This window comes from Zea mays, chromosome 4, assembly GCF_902167145.1.
Source record: "Zea mays cultivar B73 chromosome 4, Zm-B73-REFERENCE-NAM-5.0, whole genome shotgun sequence".
In the NCBI taxonomy this organism is placed as follows: Eukaryota; Viridiplantae; Streptophyta; class Magnoliopsida; order Poales; family Poaceae; genus Zea; species Zea mays.
Window position 1 is genome coordinate 21,537,473 of NC_050099.1, and position 23,808 is coordinate 21,561,280.

At 45.3% G+C, this 23,808-nt stretch overlaps 2 protein-coding genes and 1 pseudogene across 2 annotated transcripts; 2 read left to right on the forward strand and 1 right to left on the reverse strand.

Moving 5' to 3' along the window:
* Positions 1-10,593: 10,593 nt before the first annotated feature.
* LOC109945686 (pathogenesis-related protein PR-4) lies at positions 10,594-11,176 on the reverse strand. Its single transcript, XM_020552003.1, has 2 exons — positions 10,895-11,176; positions 10,594-10,764 (listed from the first exon to the last, which is right to left on the reverse strand). The coding sequence occupies exons 1-2, from the start codon at positions 11,174-11,176 to the stop codon at positions 10,594-10,596; spliced, it is 453 nt and encodes a 150-aa protein (XP_020407592.1).
* Positions 11,177-18,021: 6,845 nt separating this feature from the next.
* Positions 18,022-20,955, forward strand: LOC103655148 (NADP-dependent malic enzyme, chloroplastic-like; annotated as a pseudogene).
* A 170-nt stretch (positions 20,956-21,125) lies between these two features.
* LOC103655149 (mitochondrial import receptor subunit TOM40-1-like) lies at positions 21,126-23,411 on the forward strand. The gene is made up of 3 exons (XM_008681948.3): positions 21,126-21,159; positions 21,254-21,427; positions 23,148-23,411. The coding sequence occupies exons 1-3, from the start codon at positions 21,126-21,128 to the stop codon at positions 23,231-23,233; spliced, it is 294 nt and encodes a 97-aa protein (XP_008680170.1). The 3' UTR covers positions 23,234-23,411.
* Positions 23,412-23,808: the final 397 nt, after the last annotated feature.

Below are 23,808 nucleotides of genomic sequence, written 5' to 3' on the forward strand. Positions count from 1 at the left end.
TATCACGAGGCACAGTTCGCCGAAGGACGTACGGAGGACGAGCCAGAGGCGACCGCAAAGACATTCTACGACATGTTTGACGCGGCACAGAAACCCCTTCACGGCAAGACAAAGGTTTCTCAACTGGATGCCATTGGGCGTATAATGGCGTTCAAGTCGCAGTATAGCATGAGTCGAGACGCATTCGATGGTTTGTTGACAGTTATTGGCAGCCTGCTTCCGGAGGATCACGTTCTGCCAAAGAGCATGTACGAGGCACAGAAACTCCTTCGTGCACTCAAGATGACGTATGAGCAGATACATGCTTGTCCGAAGGGCTGCGTCCTATTTAGGAAAGAACACACTGAGGCAAAGTACTGTCCGAAGTGTAAATCATCTAGGTTCATGGAGGTAGACTCTGGTGATGGACAGAAGAGGCAGCTCGACATCCCCGTGACAATCCTACGCCACCTTCCGTTCATACCGAGGATCCAGCGTCTATACATGACAGAGGAATCCGCGAAACAGATGACATGGCACAAAAAAGGCAAACGATACAATCCTGACAAGATGGTTCACGCATCCGATGGTGAAGCATGGACCCACTTTGATGCCATTCACCATGAGAAAGCCAAAGAGGCTCGTAATGTTCGTGTTGCGCTGGCCACAGATGGGTTCAATCCCTATGGAATGACCGCTGCCCCATACACATGTTGGCCCGTGTTCGTTATCCCCATCAATCTCCCCCCCGGCGTATGCTTTCAAAGACAGAACATATTCGTGTCGTTGATAATTCCTGGACACCCGGGGAATAAAATGGGCGTGTACATGGAGCCTTTGATTGATGAATTGGTCCGTGCTTGGGAGGAAGGGGTATGGACGTACGACCGAGCTACGAAGACAAACTTCAAAATGCATGTTTGGTACCAGTACTCCATGCATGACTTTCCGGCGTATGGGCTATTTTGCGCCTAGTGTGTTCACGGTAAGTTCCCATGCCCAGTTTGCAAGGAAGCTCTTAGGTTCATTTGGTTGAAGAAGGGTGGCAAATATTCGTCATTCGATAAACATCGACAATTTCTCCCTCCTGACCATGCATTCCGACTAGACATCAAGAACTTTACGAAAGGTGTCGTGGTGACAGACCGCCCACCTGCAATGATGACTGGTGCCGAAGTTCGTGAACAGATAAATGGTCTCGTGGCCAACCCAGAAGGTGGTTTTGTGGGATATGGTGAGCAACATATGTGGACACATAAGTCGGGCTTGACTCGGCTCCCCTATTATGATGACCTGCTCCTTCCACACAACATTGACGTGATGCACACTGAAAAGAATGTCGCCGAGGCACTTTGGGCGACAATTATGGAGATTCCTGATAAGTCAAAGGATAACGTAAAGGCAAGAGTGGATCTGGCAGAGTTATGTGATAGACCAAACCAAGAGATGAAGCCGCCTAGTGGTGGTAAGACATGGAGAAGGCCTAAGGCCGATTTCGTCCTGAGCAGGGCCCAGAGGAAGGAAGTACTACAATGGATCAAGATGTTAATGTTCCCTGATGGGTATGCAGCTAACCTTAGTAGGGGGGTGAACTTATCTACCCTGCGAGTCTTAGGGATGAAGAGTCATGACTTCCACATATAGATTGAACGAATTCTTCCGGCGATGGTTCGAGGCTATGTCCCTGAGCATGTCTGGCTAGCGCTTGCAGAGTTGAGCTATTTCTTCCGCCAGCTTTGTGCAAAAGAGTTAGCTCGGACCATGATTGCAGACTTGGAAAGGATGGCACCCGTGTTACTGTGTAAGCTGGAGAAGATCTTTCCACCCGGCTTCTTCAATCCGATGCAGCATTTGATTATTCATCTCCCGTATGAGGCACGAATGGGGGGGCCCGTGCAGGGACGTTGGTGCTATCCAATTGAGAGATGTCTAAAGAGTATCCAAAAGAAATGTAGAAATAAATGCAAAATCGAGGCTTCCATTGCAGAGGCATACATACTGGAGGAGGTGTCAAACTTCACAACAACTTACTATGGTGACAAACTGCCGAGCGTGCATAATCCACCCCCTCGTTACAATGATGGCGGCAATGAATCGAACCTCAGCATTTTTCGAGGGCAACTCGGAAGCGCGAGTGGTTCGACCACCAAGACCCTGAGACATGAAGAGTGGCGCCATATCATGCTATATGTATTGACCAACCTTGAAGAGGTGACGCCATACATGGAGCAATTTCTTCATGAATTCTGGCGTCGATCAAGGGACCCAACTCCACAGGAATATGATACCCTTCTTAGAAAGGGTGCGGGAAATGGATTGCCCGATTTCATTTCCTGGTTTAAACATAAGGTACGTGCTTAGTTTGTTATTCCAAGTTGCTCTTACGTGCGAATAATATAACAATCTAGCGTGTTTGAACTTGCAAGGCCAAAGAGAGCCGTCTATGAGTGCCGAGTTGAGACAAGTAGCCAATGGCTTTGCCTATAGGGTCAGGAAATTTTCTGGGTATGACGTCAATGGATACCGTTTTCGCACAACAAGCTACGACCAAAGTCGGCCCAATCGAAAAACCACGTGTTCTGGAGTCTTTACGCCCGGGCTTGACGAGGTCGAGTATTATGGAAGAATTGAAGAAATATATGAACTCAATTTTTATGGTTCCAAACCTCTTACTCCAGTGATATTCAAATGTCATTGGTTTGACCCTGAAGTTACGAGACGGACACATTCTAATCTTGGGCTAGTCGAAATTCGACAGGATTCCACCTTACCAGGAGACGATGTCTATATTGTGGCCCAACAGGCCACACAAGTGTATTATCTTCCATATGCGTGCCAAACGAAACAACATCTTAAGGGTTGGGATGTTGTGTATAAGGTATCACCGCACGCTAAATTACCTGTTCCAAACGATGAAGATTATAACTTAGACCCGGACACATATGACGGAGAGTTCTTCCAAGAAGATGGGCTCGAAGGGCAATTTGAGATAGACTTAACCGAAGCGATCGGAATGGAAGTAGATATTGAAATGGTTGTTGATGACGAGGATGATGAGGTGCAAAATGAGAATGACTTAGAAATACTTGAAGGCAATGCCAATGACGAAATTGCGCCTTCAGATGATGTTGACTATGAAATGGTTGATAGTGATGATGACACTTATCATCCGGCTAACCCGGACACATATGAAGATTATTTTTAATCGATGTAATGCTATATTTCATTTATTTTGCATATGTTTCTAAATACATATTTTTTTATCTGTGCTTAATTGTTTACTCTTAATTGCAGGTTGTTGGACAAAGATGGTGGGCAGTGGGACGAGGACGAGGAGGGGGAGGGGGAGGGGGAGGAGGAGCACCCGTAGGACGGAGGAGGAGGCGCAGTAGGACGATGCCGTACAGCAGCAGGTGGAGCAGCAAGCCGCTGTCGATGCGGCACAGCAGGACGACGACGATGCGGCGCAGCAGGACGACGACGACGACGCCGCTCAGCAGGACATCTCAGGTTCTGGCTCCTCAGGTTCGAGGAGTATCTACCTGCGAGGTCCCGCGAGCCTACCTAAGCGACCCATACTTCGTGACAGACGTCCGCTGATACGACCCGATGGAGAGAGGTAGGTAACTTTAGATGTTGTTGCTGCTTTTTCATATTATATGTTCAAATTAATAATAGAAACTAATACTTCATCTTAATCACTTTGACAAGTCTTGGATGGTTTTGGAGACTGCAGGGGGTCACGGCCGCAACCCCAATGGCATCCTCGGCCTTCTATGCCGGGAACACTTCCCTGGACTTGTCGAGTACGCCGGAGTGACGAGCCCAGCATACACCTTCGACCACTACGCCGTCGCCCCCGATGCAGTAGATCGGGACGGCAGACAATTCAATAACAAGGCGAAGCGGGTGAAGCAAGAGCTGTGGGTAAGTCTTCCTCGCACTATATTGTTTAATAAGTCGCATTTGTTGCATATTCTTGAAATAATGTATGGATACATCGTCTTTGTATGTAGGATTTCTTCAGGTGCGATGCTGGATACGAGGCCAGGGCGGATGTGGTGTCTACGACGTGCTGTAAGAAGCTCGTCGTGGACATGCACTACGAGGCGCGCATCCAGGCCATCGTCACTTACCACGGCTCCGTCCTTGGGGAGAAGGTGAACAAGAAGGACGCCCGAACCATGTCATTGACTGCGGACCAGTACTTGCAGGTAAATACAAAACTTTATTATTGGTACTAAATATGCTTATTCTTATCTTCTGATATGCGGTGTACTTATATTTTTTTAGATGATTCCTCATTGGTGCGCCGCGCATCCTGAGTGCTGGGAGAAGATGGTGCAGAGGTGGTGCTCGGCTGAGTGGGACGAGGCGCACAACGCTAGTCGGGAACGGGTTTGCTGATGCAAGGTCCCTCCCACCATCAAGGCAGCCGCAGCCTGGGCAAATACACGGAAGCATGGGTACGCGCTCTTTTTTATTTAGGTATATAACTTTCGATTAGACATGATTTCTAACCATATCGTTGGTTTTCTCGCAGTCGGCGGCACATGGTGGCGCGCCTTGCTCCACGTTCTCGGCATATGCCATGGCCCACAAGGGGAAGGCGACGTCCGACGTCACCTACAACCCGGATGACGGGCCCGAGGCGTACACCAACCCCGCCATCCACAGCCGACTCAGTGAGTACACCGCCATGGCCAAGGAGGTCCATGGGCCAGATTACGATCTGAGGACCGAGGACATCGACGGAGATGTCGTCATGAGGGTCGGAGGAGGCAAGAGGCATGGGCGGTACTGGATTGCCGATGGGGCAATCGACTCGTCCTCCACTCCCACTCTCTCTCAGGTGCGAGCAAGGAGCACGAGCGCGAGCCCAGCCATACGACCTCGGCAGGACACCTCACAGCATCGTATCCAGCAACTCCAGGTTATTCCTTATCTATTCATCGTTCATTGATTTTTATATATCTTCTCTTTGCATTATCGTAACATTAGGGCGAAATATTACAGACTCAGCTAGATGATGAGAGGAGGCAACGTGAGGAGCTAGAGAAGAGGATGGCGGAGATGTTCGCGTACATGCAGAGCCTTGGCGCCGCACAGGGTCATGCTCCACCACCTCCGTTGTTCCCTGCAGCTGACCCTACAGAGTTCACTACTCCTGTGAGTATCAAAATTTTAGTACTGCATGATATTTATTCATATGTTCTCACACATACAATCTCTTCTCTGTGCAGGGTCAATCGGCGGCGTCGAACAACCCTCATGCTTCGTCCAGCCCTTCGCCGAACCAGTCCAGATGCCCACCTCGTTGATGATCTGTTTTGTGATTATCCAGACTTACCTTTATGAGTGTTGGTGATGTTAGTTAAACTTTATCTTGTGAGATACTTGGTGATGTTAGTGATGACGCAGACTTATATCTGTTTTGTGATGATCCTTACTTATATTTGTGAGACTTTAGTGAGACTTTGTGATATATATGGTGTTCATGATAAATGTGTTCATTCTGTGATGTGATTGATATATAATGTGATGTGAATCATATATATCTTTTGTTTGTTTGGATGGAACAACAAAAGCAAATAAAAAAGGGACATTCTGGTCACTTTGCCGAGTGTAACACTCGGCAAAGGGGCGCTTTGCCGAGTGCTATGACCATGGCACTCGGCAAAGAAGGCAACCTGGGAACTGGTAAAGCCATCTTTGCCGAGTGCTGACAATGGCACTCGGCAAAGAAGGAAACCTGGGAACCGGCAAAGACATGTTTGCCGAGTGCCATTGACAAGGCACTCGGCAAAGGGACTGGCAAAGGGGCCCACTGCAGGGTTCTTTGCCGAGTACCTGTCCAACAGACACTCGGCAAAGAAGCCTCCTTTGCCGAGTGCCTACTAGAGCTCTCGGCACAGGGACTGGCAGTGGGGCCCACTGGGTCAGTCTTTGCCGAGGGCCTCTCGAGCAAACACTCGACAACATTGACCTCTTTGCCGAGTGCCACAGATGACACTCGGCAAAGGATCCGTCACCGTTACTTGGCGTCGTGACGGTGACTTTTCTTTGCCGAGTGCCCGACAAATAGTACTCGGCAAAGAGGCTGTTGCCGATGTACAGTTCACCGAGCGTTCTTTGCCGAGTGTTACACTCGGCAAAGCATTTGCCGAGTGTAAATTTGCCTTTGCCGTGTGTCTGAGACACACGACAAAGGAGCTGATTCCGGTAGTGCACATTTGCTGCACGAGCATGTGACTAGACTCGCTCCTTTAGCAGCTTCACCATATGCCCGTTCCACAAAATTATCGGTCTTTCTAATCCATTCAGGAGTGACATCGTTCCTTCCTCTACGGCCCGTGTACATCCACTCACGGTCCTCCATCCTCTAACAGAAGCCTATCAATAGAAAATTTCGGCAGCACCTCCCCTGCACGGGGAAGTTTTGAAATCCTGCAAATAAAAGTATCAGCATGATGGCTGACATCCACGCATATATCAATGGCACGATGGTCGATAATCACATCTATATATATTCAATCCATGAGAGATAACACAACAAGACTACATATTAACCTTATCATACACATATATAAATTTGACTCAATATTAAACCTAATAATTTCATATAAATCATACACGTAGAACATAGAAGTTTTTTAATTACAATATCACAAAATGGAAGTAAGATATCACCTTGGAGGTCGGGTCACGGGCGTGACGGCGGGTCGCGGGCGAGACGACGGGGCGCGGGGGTTGGAGGTCGGCCGCGTGCACTTTGCCGGCGTGGAGAGTGGCCGAGGGCGCGGCGGTCGAGGCACTGTGGCGTGGGGGCAGCGACGACCGAGGCGCAGCGGCGGTCGAGGCGCGGCGGCGTGGAGGGCGCGCGACGGTCGAGGGCAGGGGCGCGACGACCAAGGGGCGCGGTGGGCGAGGGCGTGGTGGTGTCGGGCGCGGTGGGCGAGAAGGCGCAACGACCGAGGGCGTGGCAGTCAAGGGCGGGGTGGCATCCATCGCGGCGGCGTGGAGGGCCGCGGCGGCGGCGCGTGAGTGAGAGAGTGAGAAAGAAAGGATTTAGCAGTTGCTATGTACTTTGCCGAGTGCCCATGATCTGGCTCTAGGCAAAGATTTTTTATTTTTAAAATGCACTTTGTCGAGTGCCCTCGATCCGGCACTCGGCAAAGGCTTCTTTGCTGAGTGCCCTCTGGGCGACACTTGGCAAAGATTATTTCACTATACTTTGCTGAGGGTTCATATGTAGACACTCGATAAAGCTTTCTTTGCCGAGTGTCATTTCTGGACACTTGGCAAAGTACATTTTTATTTTTTTATTTTCTCAACCAAACTTTTTGTGGTATGTTCCTATACTATGTAGACCTACATGTAACATTTTGGGACAATTAGAAAAGTGTTTTCTATAGCTAGTAGATTTAGTTCGTTTATTTGAATTTCTTTGGAAAATTCACATTTGAACTGCAAGTCACTCGAAACTTGGAAAACCGTGCATGCAAAAATGATATCCATGCTATTTAGCACAAGTTACGACTGATTTCAGGAGCGGACCGGAAACTTCGAGCACCATGCTCACTCAACATGGCCGTGAACTTGCCATCCAGCTGTTTAAAAATTGTATAAAACACAAACAAAGTCAGAAAATTATGAAACTTGTCCACATGTCATGATATCATATGTAGAGGTTGTGATAAAAATTTGAGAATGTTTCGAGAAAGTTGTGAGACACTATGTGTATAAACCTAGGAGAACTACATTGAAACTCTATGATTTCATGTGTAGTTCTCCTAGGTTTCTACACATAGTACGTCACAACTTTCTCGAAACATTCTCAAATTTTTATCACAACCTCTACATATGATATCATGACACGTGGACAAGTTTCATGATTTTCTGACTTTGTTTGTGTTTTATACAATTTTTAAACAACTAGTTGGCAAGTTCATGACCATGTTTAGTGAGCATGTTGCTCGAAGTTTCCGGTCCGCTCCCGAAATCGGTCGTAACTTGTGCTAAATAGCATGAGTGTCATTTTTGCATGCACGGTTTTCCAAGTTTCGAGTGACTTGCAGTTCAAATCTGAATTTTCCAAACAAATTCAAATAAACGAACTAAATCTACTAGCTATAGAAAACACTATTATAATTGTCCCAAAATAGTACATGTAGGTCTACATAGTGTAATAACATAACACAAAAGTTTGGTTGACAAAATAAAAAAAATAAAAAATGCTTTGCCGAGTGCCAGCAGGTTGACACTCGGCAAAGAATCCTCTTTGCCGAGTGCCAACGCTCGGCCCTCGACAAAGGTTAACGACCGTCATCTTTAGACGGCCGCTGACGGCCCTTTGCCGAACACCGCCTTCGCCGAGTGTTTGGCACTCGGCAAAGACATCTTTGCCGAGTGGTACTTTTGTGCCGAGAGTCCTACACTCGGTAAATGAGCTCGTTACCGAGAGCATGACTTTGCCGAGCACCGCACTCGGCAAAGGCTTCTTTACCGAGTGCCCGACAAAAAGCACTCGGCAAAGCGCCGAGCACTCGGCAAAGGCTCGGATTCCGGTAGTGGTGCCACAAATGTCTTTTTAGGAACTTAGATGCCAAGGAAATAAAATTTCATTTTGGTAGTCCATCGTGTTGAGTGCTTGCCGAGCTTCGAAGTCAATATTTTGTAGCTCGTTAAGTTTGTGTCTTACTTCTTAGTGTGGCTTGAGTTTTACATCTAGCAGTCGTGTCCTTTTTCATCCTGTCATAGTTGCATTATCAGGTTAGTAAGACCTGTTTGGTATTTTGGTTATCAATCCCACATACTATCGTATATTTTAGTGTTTTAGTACATTCTAAATATCAATAATATGTACCATGGATATTGTGAAATCGTGTGCGATCAAAACATTGTATTAGTTGACATTAGAACATTGTCATAATTTGTTATTGTTAACGTATAGTGATTGACATGCTTTTGGATGTAATGCATGCATGTAAAATATGTGGTTTTGATTAATGTCAAATTATGCATGCGTGTTAATATGAGTCTTAATATTGTTGTAACACACTCGATGAAGTGGTGTTGCGAGGATTAACCTTCAGTCAAGCAATAGACTTATGCTTGTACACAGTTGTGTGTGTTGTTCATGTGCAGGTGTCGTTAAGGTAGAACATGGTGGGTGATGAGCTGAAACTAGGTTCGAGAGGAACTGAGGTTTTAGTACTAAGTTTAGGAAGGAACTGAGGTGCTATTAGCCAAGGATATCATGCGGGACGTTCGAACTTGAGAATGTGCAAATGAAAATGGATGTTGTGTTAAAGTCGCAGTGTGGTGTATGGTCATGTCACCAGGGGCGTATCTAGGGGTACCCTGGCATACCCTACGTACCCAACATATACACAGTATATATAAAAAAATTAAAAATATTTAACATAAAAGGGATGTTGCCCTAATAGTCTTGTAGATTGTGTTTCCTTTGTGTTTAGACTTATGGCCTCATGATCTATCTAATAAAGTATTAAGATGGTCTGCTAGATGATCAATACACTCGATCGCTCGGATTCTTGCACAATTTCTGAGTTATCATCTTATCTAGATGGTGATCCTCTTACTGAGTTTGATGAATCATTTAGTGCACTTAGTTGGTGGCATGATCATAAAAGAAGCTATCCAATTCTATCAATTCTAGCTAAATGTCTTAATTGTGCCTGTATAAACTATTTCTTCTTAGTGTGATTTCAGTTTACATGGCAGGTTGACACCAGAACATGTGGAGATGCTGTCTTTTGACAAGGATCGGGAACAAGCTGCTGCTCGGTAGCAACATAGTGTGGAGAACAAAGATCTTGAAGAGCTAATGGCAAACATGTATCTTGATGCACAAGAGGATGGTTCTGTTTGTGGTAGTGGTGGGGATGGACATGAAGTAATGCACCATTAAACTAAGATCATAAAAGAGCTAGGTTGTACTCTTTTTCCTTTAGGGTTGTATCCCCATGTAGTTAAAATGGGCTTTTACCTAAATGTTTTTAATGAGGCAACCAATGTAAACAACTATTTTTAAAGCGTGGTGATCTAATTTTTTATGTCTAGTTGTGGTTGTATACTTGTATGGCTAGTTGTGGTTGCTGATGGCTGGTGGCTGTGGGCTCATAAAACTTGTGGTTGCTGTCTGGCTGATACTTGTACGAGCTAGTGACTGTACTGTGTTTTTGTGTCCTTAATGGTTGTTTATGAAACTTGGTGTAAAATTCTATATATGGTTCTATCCTATATGGTTGTCTACAGGAATGTTGTTTATAAGACGGATTTGGGCCGTGCTTGGGCTGTTGTCAAGGCCCACATGCCGGGCGTGCCTCGGCCTGACTAATGCGGTCTGGTGTAGGTCCGGTTCGGCTCGTGCTAGTCCAGCCAGGCCCATTGGCCAGGTATAAATATAATATAACGTCCTCTTGCACTAATCCCATGATATAATTTTATTGTTACACTGATTTGTTTCTCCAGATTTATTCAGCAAACTGGTCGACAATATGCACCATGCATACGTGTATACATGTATATCGTCATATCGATGCGTCGTGCTGCCACCCGATCGATCGAGCATGCATATCAGATTGTCTTCTAATCTTGGCAATCGACGAACTGGTAGTCAACAGAAAGGTGGCCGTTGGCCATGCCCCCGCCATCGGTGTCAATTTGCTGGAACACCGAGATGTCCAGGTCGAGCCCGCCGTTGTCGCACTGGTCTACCACCCTCGCCACCGTGCTCGCTTGTGTCGCGCTGTTCGTCACCTGGTCAAGAAACCATTATTGCCGACTACGTTGTGAGTGCGCGAGAAGAAGACACAAACGCGCGCGACAGACACAGAGACAGTCAGACAGAGAAAGAAGATCGCACGCATGCATGTGCATGCATTCGCACCTGGAGGCAGCGGCCACATGAGGCCTGGCCATGATCACCGGCAGGGCCGCAGAACGCCGTCCACCCGTAGCGTTGCCGCCACGCCAGCGGCATGTCCGCGTCCCACGTCGCGCAGAACGTGCTCGCCTTCCGCATGTCCCAGTTTATGCTCTCTGGGTTGTACAGGTTGTACGTCGCCAGCACGCCGTCTGCCTCCTGTGCCTTCGCGCCATCAAAAGCGGCCAGGACGAACATGGCTAACGACGCCACGAGGAAGACGAGTGACACCCTTGAAACAGCCATCATATTGCGCTCTTTCTCTCTGGTTTTTTACTACTGTTTTGTAAATATAGCTTGTTATTAGCTCAGTATAGATCTGTGCATGTATCGGTTCTGTATGGCCATATTTATAGCTGCTGATGGCTACACTAGGTTCAGGTGCAAACAGAAAAGTAAGACGACGACTAGGCTGCTGGCGTGCTAGCTTAGTAGCCGTATTTTTTGTTAAGATATGATTATGAATCGACTTAGTTATCATCGCCTTGACCTGGTATATATGATGTTTCATTCGATAAGAACTATAGTATACGGTTACACGAGCTATGTCTAATAGCTTGTAATATTACTTCATATAGAAATGAGCTATGAGATTGATGGTTCGCTTCCATATATATGTACGTACGTAGTAACATAGATAAGGTATTTAATTCGCAACTGACGAGCATAGAAGGCTTCAACACTGGACACTGCTGTACTTGCGTACATAGTGTCCTTTTTCAGAATGATATGCCTAGTTGTACACTGATGCATAGAGCATAAAGAAACTCTTTTTTTCTCCTGTTCCTTCACTCACAGAGCTGATGAAACCCTCTGCTCCTACTACAGTGCAGGAGCAAGAGCACTTAGATCCCTACCAAAGAGACCCATAGAGAGTTGGCATGCTGTGTCAATTATTAAATTAAATACTCCTTCCGTCCCAAAATAATCAGTCATTGTAGATCTTGTTTTTTTTATTTCTATATTCAAATGAATAATGATGAAACTAGACACATATACATTAATTGTCGTATGAATCCACTAAAACGATAAAATGAATTTTAATTTGGAACGAAGCAAAGGAGTATAATAGTTACCAGGATGTATTTGACGACATGATATCTCGTTTTTCTCGATTTCAATGATTCACAAAAACCTAGACTAGTTTTGTCAGTGTTTCGAACCTCCGCTCCGACAAGAACATTTGTATATGCGCGCTATGGGCTCCATACAGCGTGCTCAGTGGGTGCAATGTTTATACTGGTTCGGACAGAACGTCCCTACATTCAGTCTTCGGCGGCTTGCGTTATCGGCACCTTTGTTGCTCGATGCTCGTAGTATTGGTTGCAAGCGAGTTACAAGCGGGTGAGAGAGGGAGGAAGGGCTCCCAAGTCTCTTCTGTGGGGGTGGCCCTAAGACTACAGAACTGATGTCCTACGCTAAGCCTTGGCTCCGGCCTCCAGGTCTTCATGTCTCACCATGTGCGTGGTCGCCTTCCATCGAGTGTCTTCTGTCTCGTGTGTTCTTGGGTCCGTTCTCCATCTTCGTGGTTGACCTCCTCCTTTTATAGGCCAAGATGGAGGTCGGCCGCCAGTGGCTTCTTTGAGAAGGAGTCATTATATCGTGGTAAAACTGAGCATCTTACCCTAGTGAGGCCGCTTGTCTGTATACACCTTGTCATCTCTGTTCGTGCTCATTAATAATGGATGGCATGGGTAGCGCGGGCCCTGGCACCATCATAACTACCTCTGCGCCACGTCGACACCTGGCCTCCGTAGTCCGGGTCTTGGCGTGGCTCGTCACGTTGCGGGCCCTGTGGATGGTTCGCACTCTTAGGCCTAGGCTTGATAGTCATGAGTGTTCCGCAGGCCAAGGGACTTATAGGTCATGAGTGCGCCATTGAGCAAAGAGCTGCATAAGTCATGAGTGCGCTGTAAGCCGAGGGGCTGCACATGTCATGAGTGGGAGATAGACCAACTCTCTATTGCGACCTGGTGTCAGGCATAGTTAATGCGACCGACCACTTATGGCGGGTCGGTATCGGGCTAGGCGTAGTTAATGCACCCGACCCTCCTATACTGCTCCACCACGCCCGACACCGGGCTCGGTGCCTCGGGGCTTATCCGGGGCGGGTGCTTCTGGGGTAGACGATTCCATTACTCTCTCACTAACGGGTGTCCCCTAATAGTTAGGAGGCTCCTATCTCGTGTGTTCTCTCTGACCGGTGGGCACTAGGGGCCAGAGGATCGTTTCCTCGACAAGTTTCGATTTCGGTTTTACCAGCAAAGAGATGAACAAAAGAAAAAAATACACCAAATCGTAATTGATTTCGCCTTAGAAACCAAAAAAGGCATAGTGGTTTCATATGCATGACTTTGATATTAAAAATACTAATTTGGTTATTATATGGCTCTATACATCACTTAGGTCTTGCTTGATGTATATGTGTATTCGCCACAATCCATATGCCTTGAAATGAATTATGGTAGAATTTAGTTTAACTTTTACCATAATTCAATCCCTACTACTCCTTAAGAGCCTATTGTAGGCGTCCACAACGGTGGTTCTGCCTCGGTGATCAACGTCCACGTGATCCCCTCCATCCTCCCCACCGCCCGCCCTAGCACCTTCGGCCTCCACCCGCGCGGCCACGCCCTTGCGCCCCCAAATCTCGCATCCCCACCCTCCTCCCCACGCCGTCAATGGCGCGCGCAGATCCCAGGTGGCTGAGGATCCGCCCCACCCTCCTCCCCACGCCGTTGATGGCGCGTGCAGATCCAGGTGGCCGAGGATCCACCCCACCCTCCTCTCCCCTTCTAGGCCCCTGCCGTGCCCCCGCATGCGGGTATGTCCCGCATCGCGAGATTCCGGTCTCCATCAGCTCGATCTAGTCCCCCACCCATCCGCACGATCTCCTCCCGTGTTGCGGCGCGGATCTCCTCCTCGGCGCGTAGATCGGCGCGATCCACTCCCGTGTCGCGGTGTCCTCCTCGGCCTCTCCTCCGTGACCCAAAAACTCGGTGCGATCTCTCTATGGATTGAGCCGACGCCTCCTAAAGGATCTACAGCGGCGGCGAGGTAAGCTCTTTTGGTCTTTTTTCTGCAGCGGTGGCGAGGTAAGCTCTCGGGTTGGCACAACCGTACAAGTTCATTTCTTGGTTGGATTTCCACCTCCTTTCTGCTAAACCGTGACTTAATTAGGTTTGGGAGATTTTCTCAAATCCGACAGGCATCATGAGTCGCCAAAAACATTACAAAACCACATGTATAAGACCTTTTTAGCACATACAAATTATAAGAGGTAGCAGTCATTACAAACCTCCATACGGTGGGGTAGATTGGCTCATCCACATTTAAAAGTACTCAGATAGACATCAATTAGTATTAGATAATATGGATTTCGGTCTCAAAGGTATGTTTCTACTATTAACAGTACATGCAGGCTCATTATATAAAACCTGTAAGTCATTATAGATCAACTGCAATCAATTTATGAATAACAAATATTAAGTTATTTCTTTTTGGTCTTATATCTTGGAATTGTAGCATAAACATCAGAGCTGAATAACACACCTGGCATTCTCAGATGATTAAATATCAAACAAACACCAAGCAGTATTACCTCAATGCCATCACGCATAAATAAGCGTATAAGTGTTGGTGCAATATAAAATATTGTCACTCCATATTTACCAACAATATCTCAACATCGGCTAGGATCAGGGAAATTTGGAGCCTAAGAGTTGTGTCTAATAAAATAGACTACAAGTTAGATATAGAGCAATTGCAAAATAACTAGCTGTATAACTGAATTTGTTAGTTTTGAGGCTACGTCTTTTCACTTCTACTCATGTCTTACCTTTTCCTTCTTGTGTCGAGTTTGTCTGTTGTACTGAGCATCGTGTATGTGTGTGTGCAGCGACTGTTTTGGTAATCACCTGTGTTATAAATACATATCATGGTTCAAATTTTATCCTTTTTGCAGTTCACAAGACTGTAAGGCCCAGCTGAAGCTTTCACCTCCAGACAGATAGTCCCTACAGAACAGAGGTACACTTTAGAACTCATTTCTCATTTCAGTACTAAATGAATAACTGCTATGGATTGGTAAAAAATGTGAGTCTAGGCTAATATAGTTGAAGGGCGGCAAGACTGGGTCCAAGGGCGGTGCTCGAGGACGAAGGAGAGGTGTAGGTGGTGTCACTGATGTGAAGTCCGTACCGGAGCACAGAGCTAGCATTGGCCATCGCCGTCGCCTTGTGCTACAGGTTCATTCACAACCGCAAAAGAAGCCTCTCTTCGTGGAAAGGTAGCTATAGTTCTTCTTGTCTGCTCAACTTTGGTAGATTTGTGATTTCCTTGCAAAGAAGAGACACAATGGAAACGACTTGGCAGATTAGCCGATTGGTTAGGGGATAGTTAGCTCCTCATTCCTTTTGTTTTTACCACCAAATCTCAAATACCCTTGTCGACGCTATTTGTATTGTATAGTTTTAAATCGATAGAACATTATAACATCAGAAGTTGACCACACAATGCTGTCTGGAGAGGCTCCTTGTATATTTGACTGTTGTGATTACGGTATGGAGGTTTGGTTGCTTTGGGGAGGAAGCAAAAGGCATCGATGCATTGAAAAAGGTCTTTAATTTCCCTTCTTGTGCCATCTTATTTTATTTCAGACCCCGTACTAAAATAGCTCCATGCCTCCACAATTTGTTTGCATGAATTTTAAATGAGTGTTACTTGGTTTACGGAGAATTTTAACCTGTTTTTAGTTGAACATGCCATTTGACTTACTATTTAGTTTTACATTTAAATGCTCCTCTTATTCTAGGATACTTTTCAGTGTTTCATCATCAATGTCTGAATATTTTTGTTTTCAAATTATTGTAGGACTATTTGGATGCCAAATTCAAGGAAATAGGGCACAACAACATGTACTCCCCTCATGCTACCCCCAACTCATTGTTCTACTTTATGTCACAAGTATGCCGACATATTCTTGTGTCAACGCCTTGTGTGTCGCTAAAAGTCTATATACCGACAGATTGTCTGATGATATTCCCTATGTGCAGTTTAAAAAAAAGAATCATGCATACAAATATATGCTAATAAAACAAATAATAAAACGATTATGATGAATATTGCAGGACAACTTGAATAATATGTAGCTCAGAATATATGAAATTTGATTACTAAAAGAAAGAAATCAATCTTTGACTTTGAATTCCAACATATATTGGTTTGTTGGAACACGGTTTGTGTGATGAACGTATAAAATAATAGCATACATGTTTTCTAAATTCTGATGTGATCTTTCAGTTCTATTACATGCAAAGTCTAAAGATTCATCTAGCAAACTGAAATCTCTCCATCGCCTCTTCCCTACAACATAGCTGGGTGTTACGCCAACGGCTAGCATGCATGCGAGTAATCATTTTTTCCACACACTTCAAGCACTCTGATCCTTGCTTCCAGCACCTCTTCCCTACAACATATTTCAATAATTTGTCAATTACTATATCAACAGGTCTATAAACTCCCAACAGAAAATACAAACTGAAAGTTCAATAAAAGTATTATATAGAGCTTGTTCGGTTCCAAGTTGGGTGGCTAAAATGAGAATTATATTACTAATGCAGTATAGCCAATTACAACAGACCCATAGTGACTATAATATCTTGGCCTCAACATTCACAAGTGAATGAGTATAGCCAATTACAACACACCCATAGTACTTAGACTATGCTTCAACGATCAGAGTACAAATTGCGGAACAAAGAAAAGAGACTCAAAATTCCTATCATATTTCTTCTTTGACGCATAACTTGCTGAAGAGCTTAGAAGACATCTCTGAAGAGACTTGTATACTTTTTAATGATACAGAATGATGCTGTCTTAATATAACAGTTAAAGTAGGCTAAAGTTGTATGGTTGCAATCTTTGTACAAGAGTTATCTTGAATTTTATGGTGAAGTACGATGTCAAAGACACTAGGCCTGTGCAAACATGAGAAAGTAATTGATAATACTGATAGGATGCCAAAATATTTCTAGGAACTCTTCTATCCCAGCCCTTCCATATAGTCTTAATCTCACTTGAATAGAATAGAAGATGGAGGCTTACTGATGAGCTAATACTCTCTCATGATGCCAAACAGGCTACTGATGAATCAAGAATCGAGCAAGCTACTCAACTTCTGGTGTCCGCTAGAATTTAAAAAGGAAGATAAAATGCTCACATTATGGCAGCCCCTTTAAACCATCTCTCATGAATTAAAATTAAGCAGAAGAATGAATAAAATAAGTAGCTGAATTACCTCACATTGATAACATCATCAACTTTTCTAGTCAGCCAGTGGCACAAAGAAGAGGATTCCCACAATCGCAACAACCAAAAAACTAAAAAACAAGAGACGCACCTTCAATTTCAACAGTGGTCTCAGCAATGGGCTACAAGCACAAATATGTACTAACCAGCATGCAAGCTAACAGCCAAAGAAATAGGAGATCAAATCTGTGCGGAACGCAATTAAATGTACCAGTGTTGCACCTGTTCATGATAATGAATTGGAACATCCTTTCGATTACGCATGACACAACATCCTTTCGATCAAATTAGTGCTAAGGAATATGTGTTGTTTAGCATATGCAAAGGCCAAAGGATACATATATACTCACTGAATTTTCCAAGGTAGAGATCCTTATTACGAGCCATCCCTCCGATCCCTACTTACCATCGCCCATGCTGGTGATGTCTGCCATTTGATTGGAGACAAGAAGACTCTTAGACAATATGTAAAATGACAATCCAAAGCATGACTGCAAATGAAAGATGAGAGGGACGTGCTCGAGACACCTTGATGTTCTTATCTTGATCAACATCGGAGAAACAGCCAGTGTTGGTCCTCGACCTTTCTGTGGGTCTTCCTGCTTTGCATATATGTCAGGGTCATGGCACATTATGAGCTGCCTCCATGAACGCCTGCTCTAGAATCTTCATCTTGTCCTCGCTGAGTTGCTGCTCTATCCTATCACCATCAGCTTTGCCCCCCAAGTAGATCACTTGTGGTCGTCTTCCACATCAATAGGGCACTCACAGTGGCCCAGGCTATGGCCACGGGAGCCGTGACCCCCACTACCATGCCCTCCGCCATCTTCGTCGTTGTGGACCCCGCCGACCAAGAGTTAAACTGCCTGTTTCACGACTTCCTATGGCGACAACTTCGGTTGCTGCGCGCCGGGAGCCTGTTTCGACACCTCGTCTGGAGGCTTATCCAGCGAAGGCTGCTACATCCAAGGGACCTCACAGCCGCCACTGAGAATGGGAACGTGCGTGGCAGCGGGACACATGGAGGAGGAAGCGTCGAGGCTCGGCGGCACAGAATAGGAACACTAAGGAGGGGGTAGTGGGGATCCGCGGATGCGACCGACTCCAAAGAACACAACGAAGGACAGGATTCTGGGGGAGGAGGGAACAGCAGCCTCCCCGCGACCGCGTCCGACAAATATTGTGGCAGAGAAGGGATTCGCGCCATCGTCGCTGGAATTCAGCCTCCCGGGAGCGCGGGGCTGCCTGGAGGTCGGAAGGCCGCATCCGCGCCGATGCCTGAAACCATCATCACCGCCACTGCCATCCCTGTCTCCATCTCCGCTCCATCTCCGCTCGACTGGAGCTCCTTCAATCCTTCGTTGTCGTCCCTCCCACTCAGCCCTTGAGGCCGGCGAGGTCATAACCACCAGCTTGGGACTCCGGTGCTGGCGCGGTTTCCTCGTGGGGTTTTGCGAAGAGGAAGGTTGGGCTGGTCTAGGGGTGGTCGCGTTTTCGAGTGACGCGGAGAGCACGGGCGGGGCGAGCGCGTTTGTGGTTGCTTCGCAGCATGCGTGGGTGGATGGTGAGCGGCGGCGCTGACGGATCGCGAGCGAGGTGGTTGCTGGGATGATGCACGCGGGTGGGAGACACACGAGATTAGGGGAAGAGGAGGCGACAGCTGCGGATCGGCGGGACACGGGGGCGCGTGATTAGGGTAAGGGGGAGGCGAATCGGTGGGACAGGGGGCGGCAGCCGCGGATCGGTGGAACAGGGCAGAACCGTGCAACGTGGAGTATATATGCTACAACGGTAAGCTAGAGACAAATTAAACAAGTTCATGCAAATCTCTCCGGGTATAATTAAAATTCAGGATGGTTGTTATAGCATTTTCATCTGATCGGATTACACATTTTTTCAATCCAGCGAAAAATTAAACGAGTTCACATTTTTTCAATCCACAGCCAGCCAGCTCACATCGTTACATTGCAAGTGAGTTGTAGCCCTTTAATAATTAATGTGTACAGTTTTATAATAAATAATACCGATAATAGAGTGAATAATAAATAATACCGAGAATAGAGTGAATAATCCTCACTAGTTATTAGATATGTGTCTTCTCTTTTTGCGAAGGGTCACGAGTTCGATTCCTACTCACGCTCGCTCGTTAATTATTTTTTCGCTATAGGATCATGACATCCATTTACCGACAAACGATCTGATGCTACTTTTTCCCGACAGACTTTGCGCCACGCATAATCCGTTTTACCGACAGATGGACTGTCACAGTAGCTCGACATTATTGCCGACAGATTTGTTGACTCCAATACAATAACTATCGACAGATAGTGTGATGGTAATATTTTGTGACAGACTGTCTGTCGCAAAATGTCTATTTTTACCGTCAGTTGTTTGACGCTAAAATTGTGTCATGGTATAGTATATAGTACATGTTCTTGTGCTGACCTTTCTTTCTTTTTATACTTACCGAAGATCACTTTAAAGTATATGTAGATTAAAAAGTTCATGAACACCCTGCGATAGTACCAGATCACAGCCATTATGTACCTTCAGGTTGTCCTAATTTATCCTTTATACTCTTATACGAAAGCTTGTGATGGCCAACATAATTGATATGAGATGTTCATTTAGAATGAATGGTTGGTCCAATGATTGTGCTTAAAACCTCATGTTTTCAGGAGACGGACGACGGACGAGAGGCTTTTCTACAAGCTTTTAATTGATAATGTGGTGGAGCTGCTTCCTTTTGTTTACACAACAACTGTATGTGAGGCTTGCCAGAAATATGGGTCCATCTTTGGATGACCACAGGGTCTGTATGTCAGCCTGAAGGACAAGTATGTGTGCCTATATTTGCTTCAAATTTACAAAAATATATAGCTGTATACCATCTACCTGTTTGACCTGGACTGACCTCAAGGTGCATTCCAGGGGAAGTTCCTAGATGTTCTAAAGAACTGGCCACATAGAAACATTCAAGTTATCTTTGTTACTGATGGTGAGCGAATCTTGGGACTTGGAGATTTGGGTTATCAGGTATGATTGTCTCATTAGTAACTTATTACTCGAGGGCCTTTGCTTATATTATATCGAATCCTTCTATAGGGAATGGGAATTCATGTAGGCAAACTTGCTATATACACTGCTCTTGGAGGATTTGAACCATCAGTTGTAAGCATTCATATATTTTCTCTCCTTTTTTGGTTGCATCTCTTGTAATGGTCATGCATGTTTGGTACCAACAAACAATTAAATTATCTCAAGTGGCAAATTCTAAATTACGTTGCCGTGTTTGCCTATCACAATTGATGTTGGCACAAATAATGAGAAATTGCTTAATGATGAGTTCTACATTGGACTTCGGCAAAAATGTGTGACTGGCGAGGTATGTAACTGTGTCGAGATTGCTAGGAGTTAGGAATTGACAAAATATGTGACGCTTGAGATCTTATCTATGCATTTTCCTTAATGTCAGGAGCATGATGAGCTTATTGAAGAGTTCATGGCTGCTATTAAGCAATTCTACGGTGAGAAAGTCCTCATTCAAGTGAATTAGACTCAACAATGTACTTTTGCTATGGCAGATCAATTTACTCTTTATCCTAGAATGTAACAATCTAAATTTTGGACAATTTGAGGGCTTTACCAATCATAATGCCTTTGATCTGCATGAAAAATATAGCAAGAGCCATCTTATTTTCAATGATGATATTTAGGTAAATGGAACTCCCTGTGGTGTTTTCGGCAGCACCGACGTTCAAGCGCCTCACCCCAGCAGAGATGACGGAGCGACGCCCCTAGGGTCTGTGCTACAACTGCGACGAGCCATTTATACGAGGCCATCACTGCCGACGCCTCTTCTACCTTGAGGTAACCGCCGTCGACGATGGGGTGGCTGCTACGAAAGATTCCCCACCCCCGTAATCCTGCCTTCTAGCTCGAGGACGAGCTGTTTGTGAAGGCCGGGAGAGATGTTATAACCGGCAGCACAACAGCCCTAATAAAATCAGCTAGCGCCACCTTCTCCTCACTCAGCGCTACCCCAGGAGGGCGCGCCGCCCTGTGGCCCCGGGCTCGCCGGGATCCTCCCACAGACGTCAGTGGGAGAGGAGAAGAAGGAGGAGAAGGTGGACTACCTCAACCTCCTCTGCCCCGTGCCCTTCGAGGAGATCCAGCGCGAGGCTCTCAGTTTGTCCCCTTACCCGTCCAGTTTTAACTCCATAACCAGCTAGCGCGTGTGCAGTGCTGCGGCATTGTGTAGTTTTCACTCGGTATGTGCTGCCACATGGTTGGCGATACCCATGGTAGAATTGGTTGGTCGACGGAGATTGAATTTCTCGATATGGATCAAGTTTTAGGCTGCTGCTTTAGTTTTACGGGGGTTCATAGTTGGATCTGAAAATTATGGTGCTTAGTTGATTGTCATTATTACACAGCATTGATAGATGTGTCTTAGGAATTGCTTGGCCATTTGTGTATGACACAAGTATCTTTTGCACACAGTGCCCACAGTGAAGCATTTGATTCCACTACACCTGCTGTCTCTAGGATTTTTGGTATTTGTTTAATTATTTTTTTAACATTGATATCTTGTCACAAATACCAATTATCCATATGCATTGTGCCTCTATCCAGATGACTTATGACTTGTTTATTCAGTTTACCAGCTCACTGCCCATGTTTTTTATGCACATTCCATAAATTGTAAGAAAATCTTCTTGATGCTTTTTTAGGCCTCCACTCATGGCACAAATTGTAGTATATGAACACACATCTTAACACATTCCATACATCCCACATGCACATCAATTATTGCCCTTAAGACGTACACTAGATTGACCCTATGCACACATATACTTGCTGGAGAGGTTCACGAAGCCTTGGTTTGAAATATGGGCCCATTGCTGTCCCATCATGGCCCAAAGGCGCTGGAGGTTTATCTGGAAATTAATTTGGCGGCATGCCATGATGAGACACCCATCAAACAATCCTGAGTATCGAAGATTCAACCCGAGTTTTGGCGCAAAAATCCTAGAGGCTGATCTAGAAATTGTTATGGGGGCATGCCACAATGAAACACCTTTCAAACAATCCTGATGGTTGAACTCAAGTGAGCAGCTTACCTCACATGCCATGTTACCCAGCTACGAGCCCATTCTCATTTAGTTTGATACTTGATATGACCTTTTAATATACTAAGGGAATGGTATTCTATTATTAGTTAGCTGGTTATAGAAAACACAATTTAGGCGAAGGGGTAATCTGTTTTCTCGTGTCCATGTGCAAACCGCTTTGCTCTTTAGTTCTTACCCATGAGCTTTTATGCACATCTTTAGTGCCTAAGATCTTTTCAGACTTCTTATAGGTTTTGATGTGCATGGCAACTTGCTTGGTTCCTACTCCTACCTTATAAATATTTGGCAATGGGCATTGCTCAGTATACTTTGATAACTGACAAATGGCTATAAATATAGTTTGATCCCATAAGCTGCCTTTCTGTTTTTTTCCAGCTCCAATAAAATCTTCAGCATTTCTTTCATAGCCTTAGTCAAGTTCAACTGTTTAAGTAGTCTCCATCAAATATTGTTCTATCCGAAAGAGATGAGAAGTACTTTAAGACAAATGTTATGGTTGAATAGAATGATTGAACTGTAGTAATGTTCAAAATTTAGATTACAATAATAGAATGTCATTTTGAAATTTTTATCCACTTGTTGAGTTCCCTTTCAATTAACTGGGGATGAGGGATATATGCTCTGTGTAGTTTATTATTTTTCGTGTATGACCAAAGCAATAGCAAACCTAAATGGTCCAATTGATGTTCTGTTTTTTGGTGCATGCACACTACTGTATAACTTTAGTATTACTTTCGTGATCTCTGCTGACAGATGACATGCTCCTTTTGTAGTGTCTTTGAAGCCTAAACTTTTTGAAGGATTGAGGTTTGACTTCACAAAAGGGTTGAATCAAAAGTTTTCTCTTAGCAACAGGTAAGATCATTACATATGGGCAGACCCAGGGCTAGAGGCTCCCACATGAGTGTGGCCTGGGGAAGGGATAAACTGAACCAAGTCTCCCCCCGCAATTGCGGAGAGGCTGCTTCGAACCCGTGACCTGGTGATTCAGTGAGACAGCTCTCACCACTGCACCAGGCCTGCCCACTAAGATCATTACATAACTTATGTTATATTTTCCCGAGTATGTCCTAACAATATCTTCCACAACGTTTTTATGGGCTCCTTAGAAGTTCCAGCCCAGGGGTCTGAAACTATTAAAGTTCCAACTGCTCATTATGAATTTGGTGCCAATTTTTTAGATCCAAAGGTTTGTTTCCATGTCACCCATTGTTATTGTGGCATCTTCCATAATGATTTATTTCTTAACTCATCTGCTTCTGTGCATGAAACTATGCCCCTGTTTGGTTCAGCTTCTGGGCGGCTTCTGGCCGCCAGAAGCAGGAGCTGGAGCCAAACGGGTAGATTCTCGCGCCGCTTCTCCGCGACACGCTTGCGCATGAAGCCGCTCGGCCACGGAACGCTAGAAGCGCCCGTCAGTTGGCTTCGGTTCGA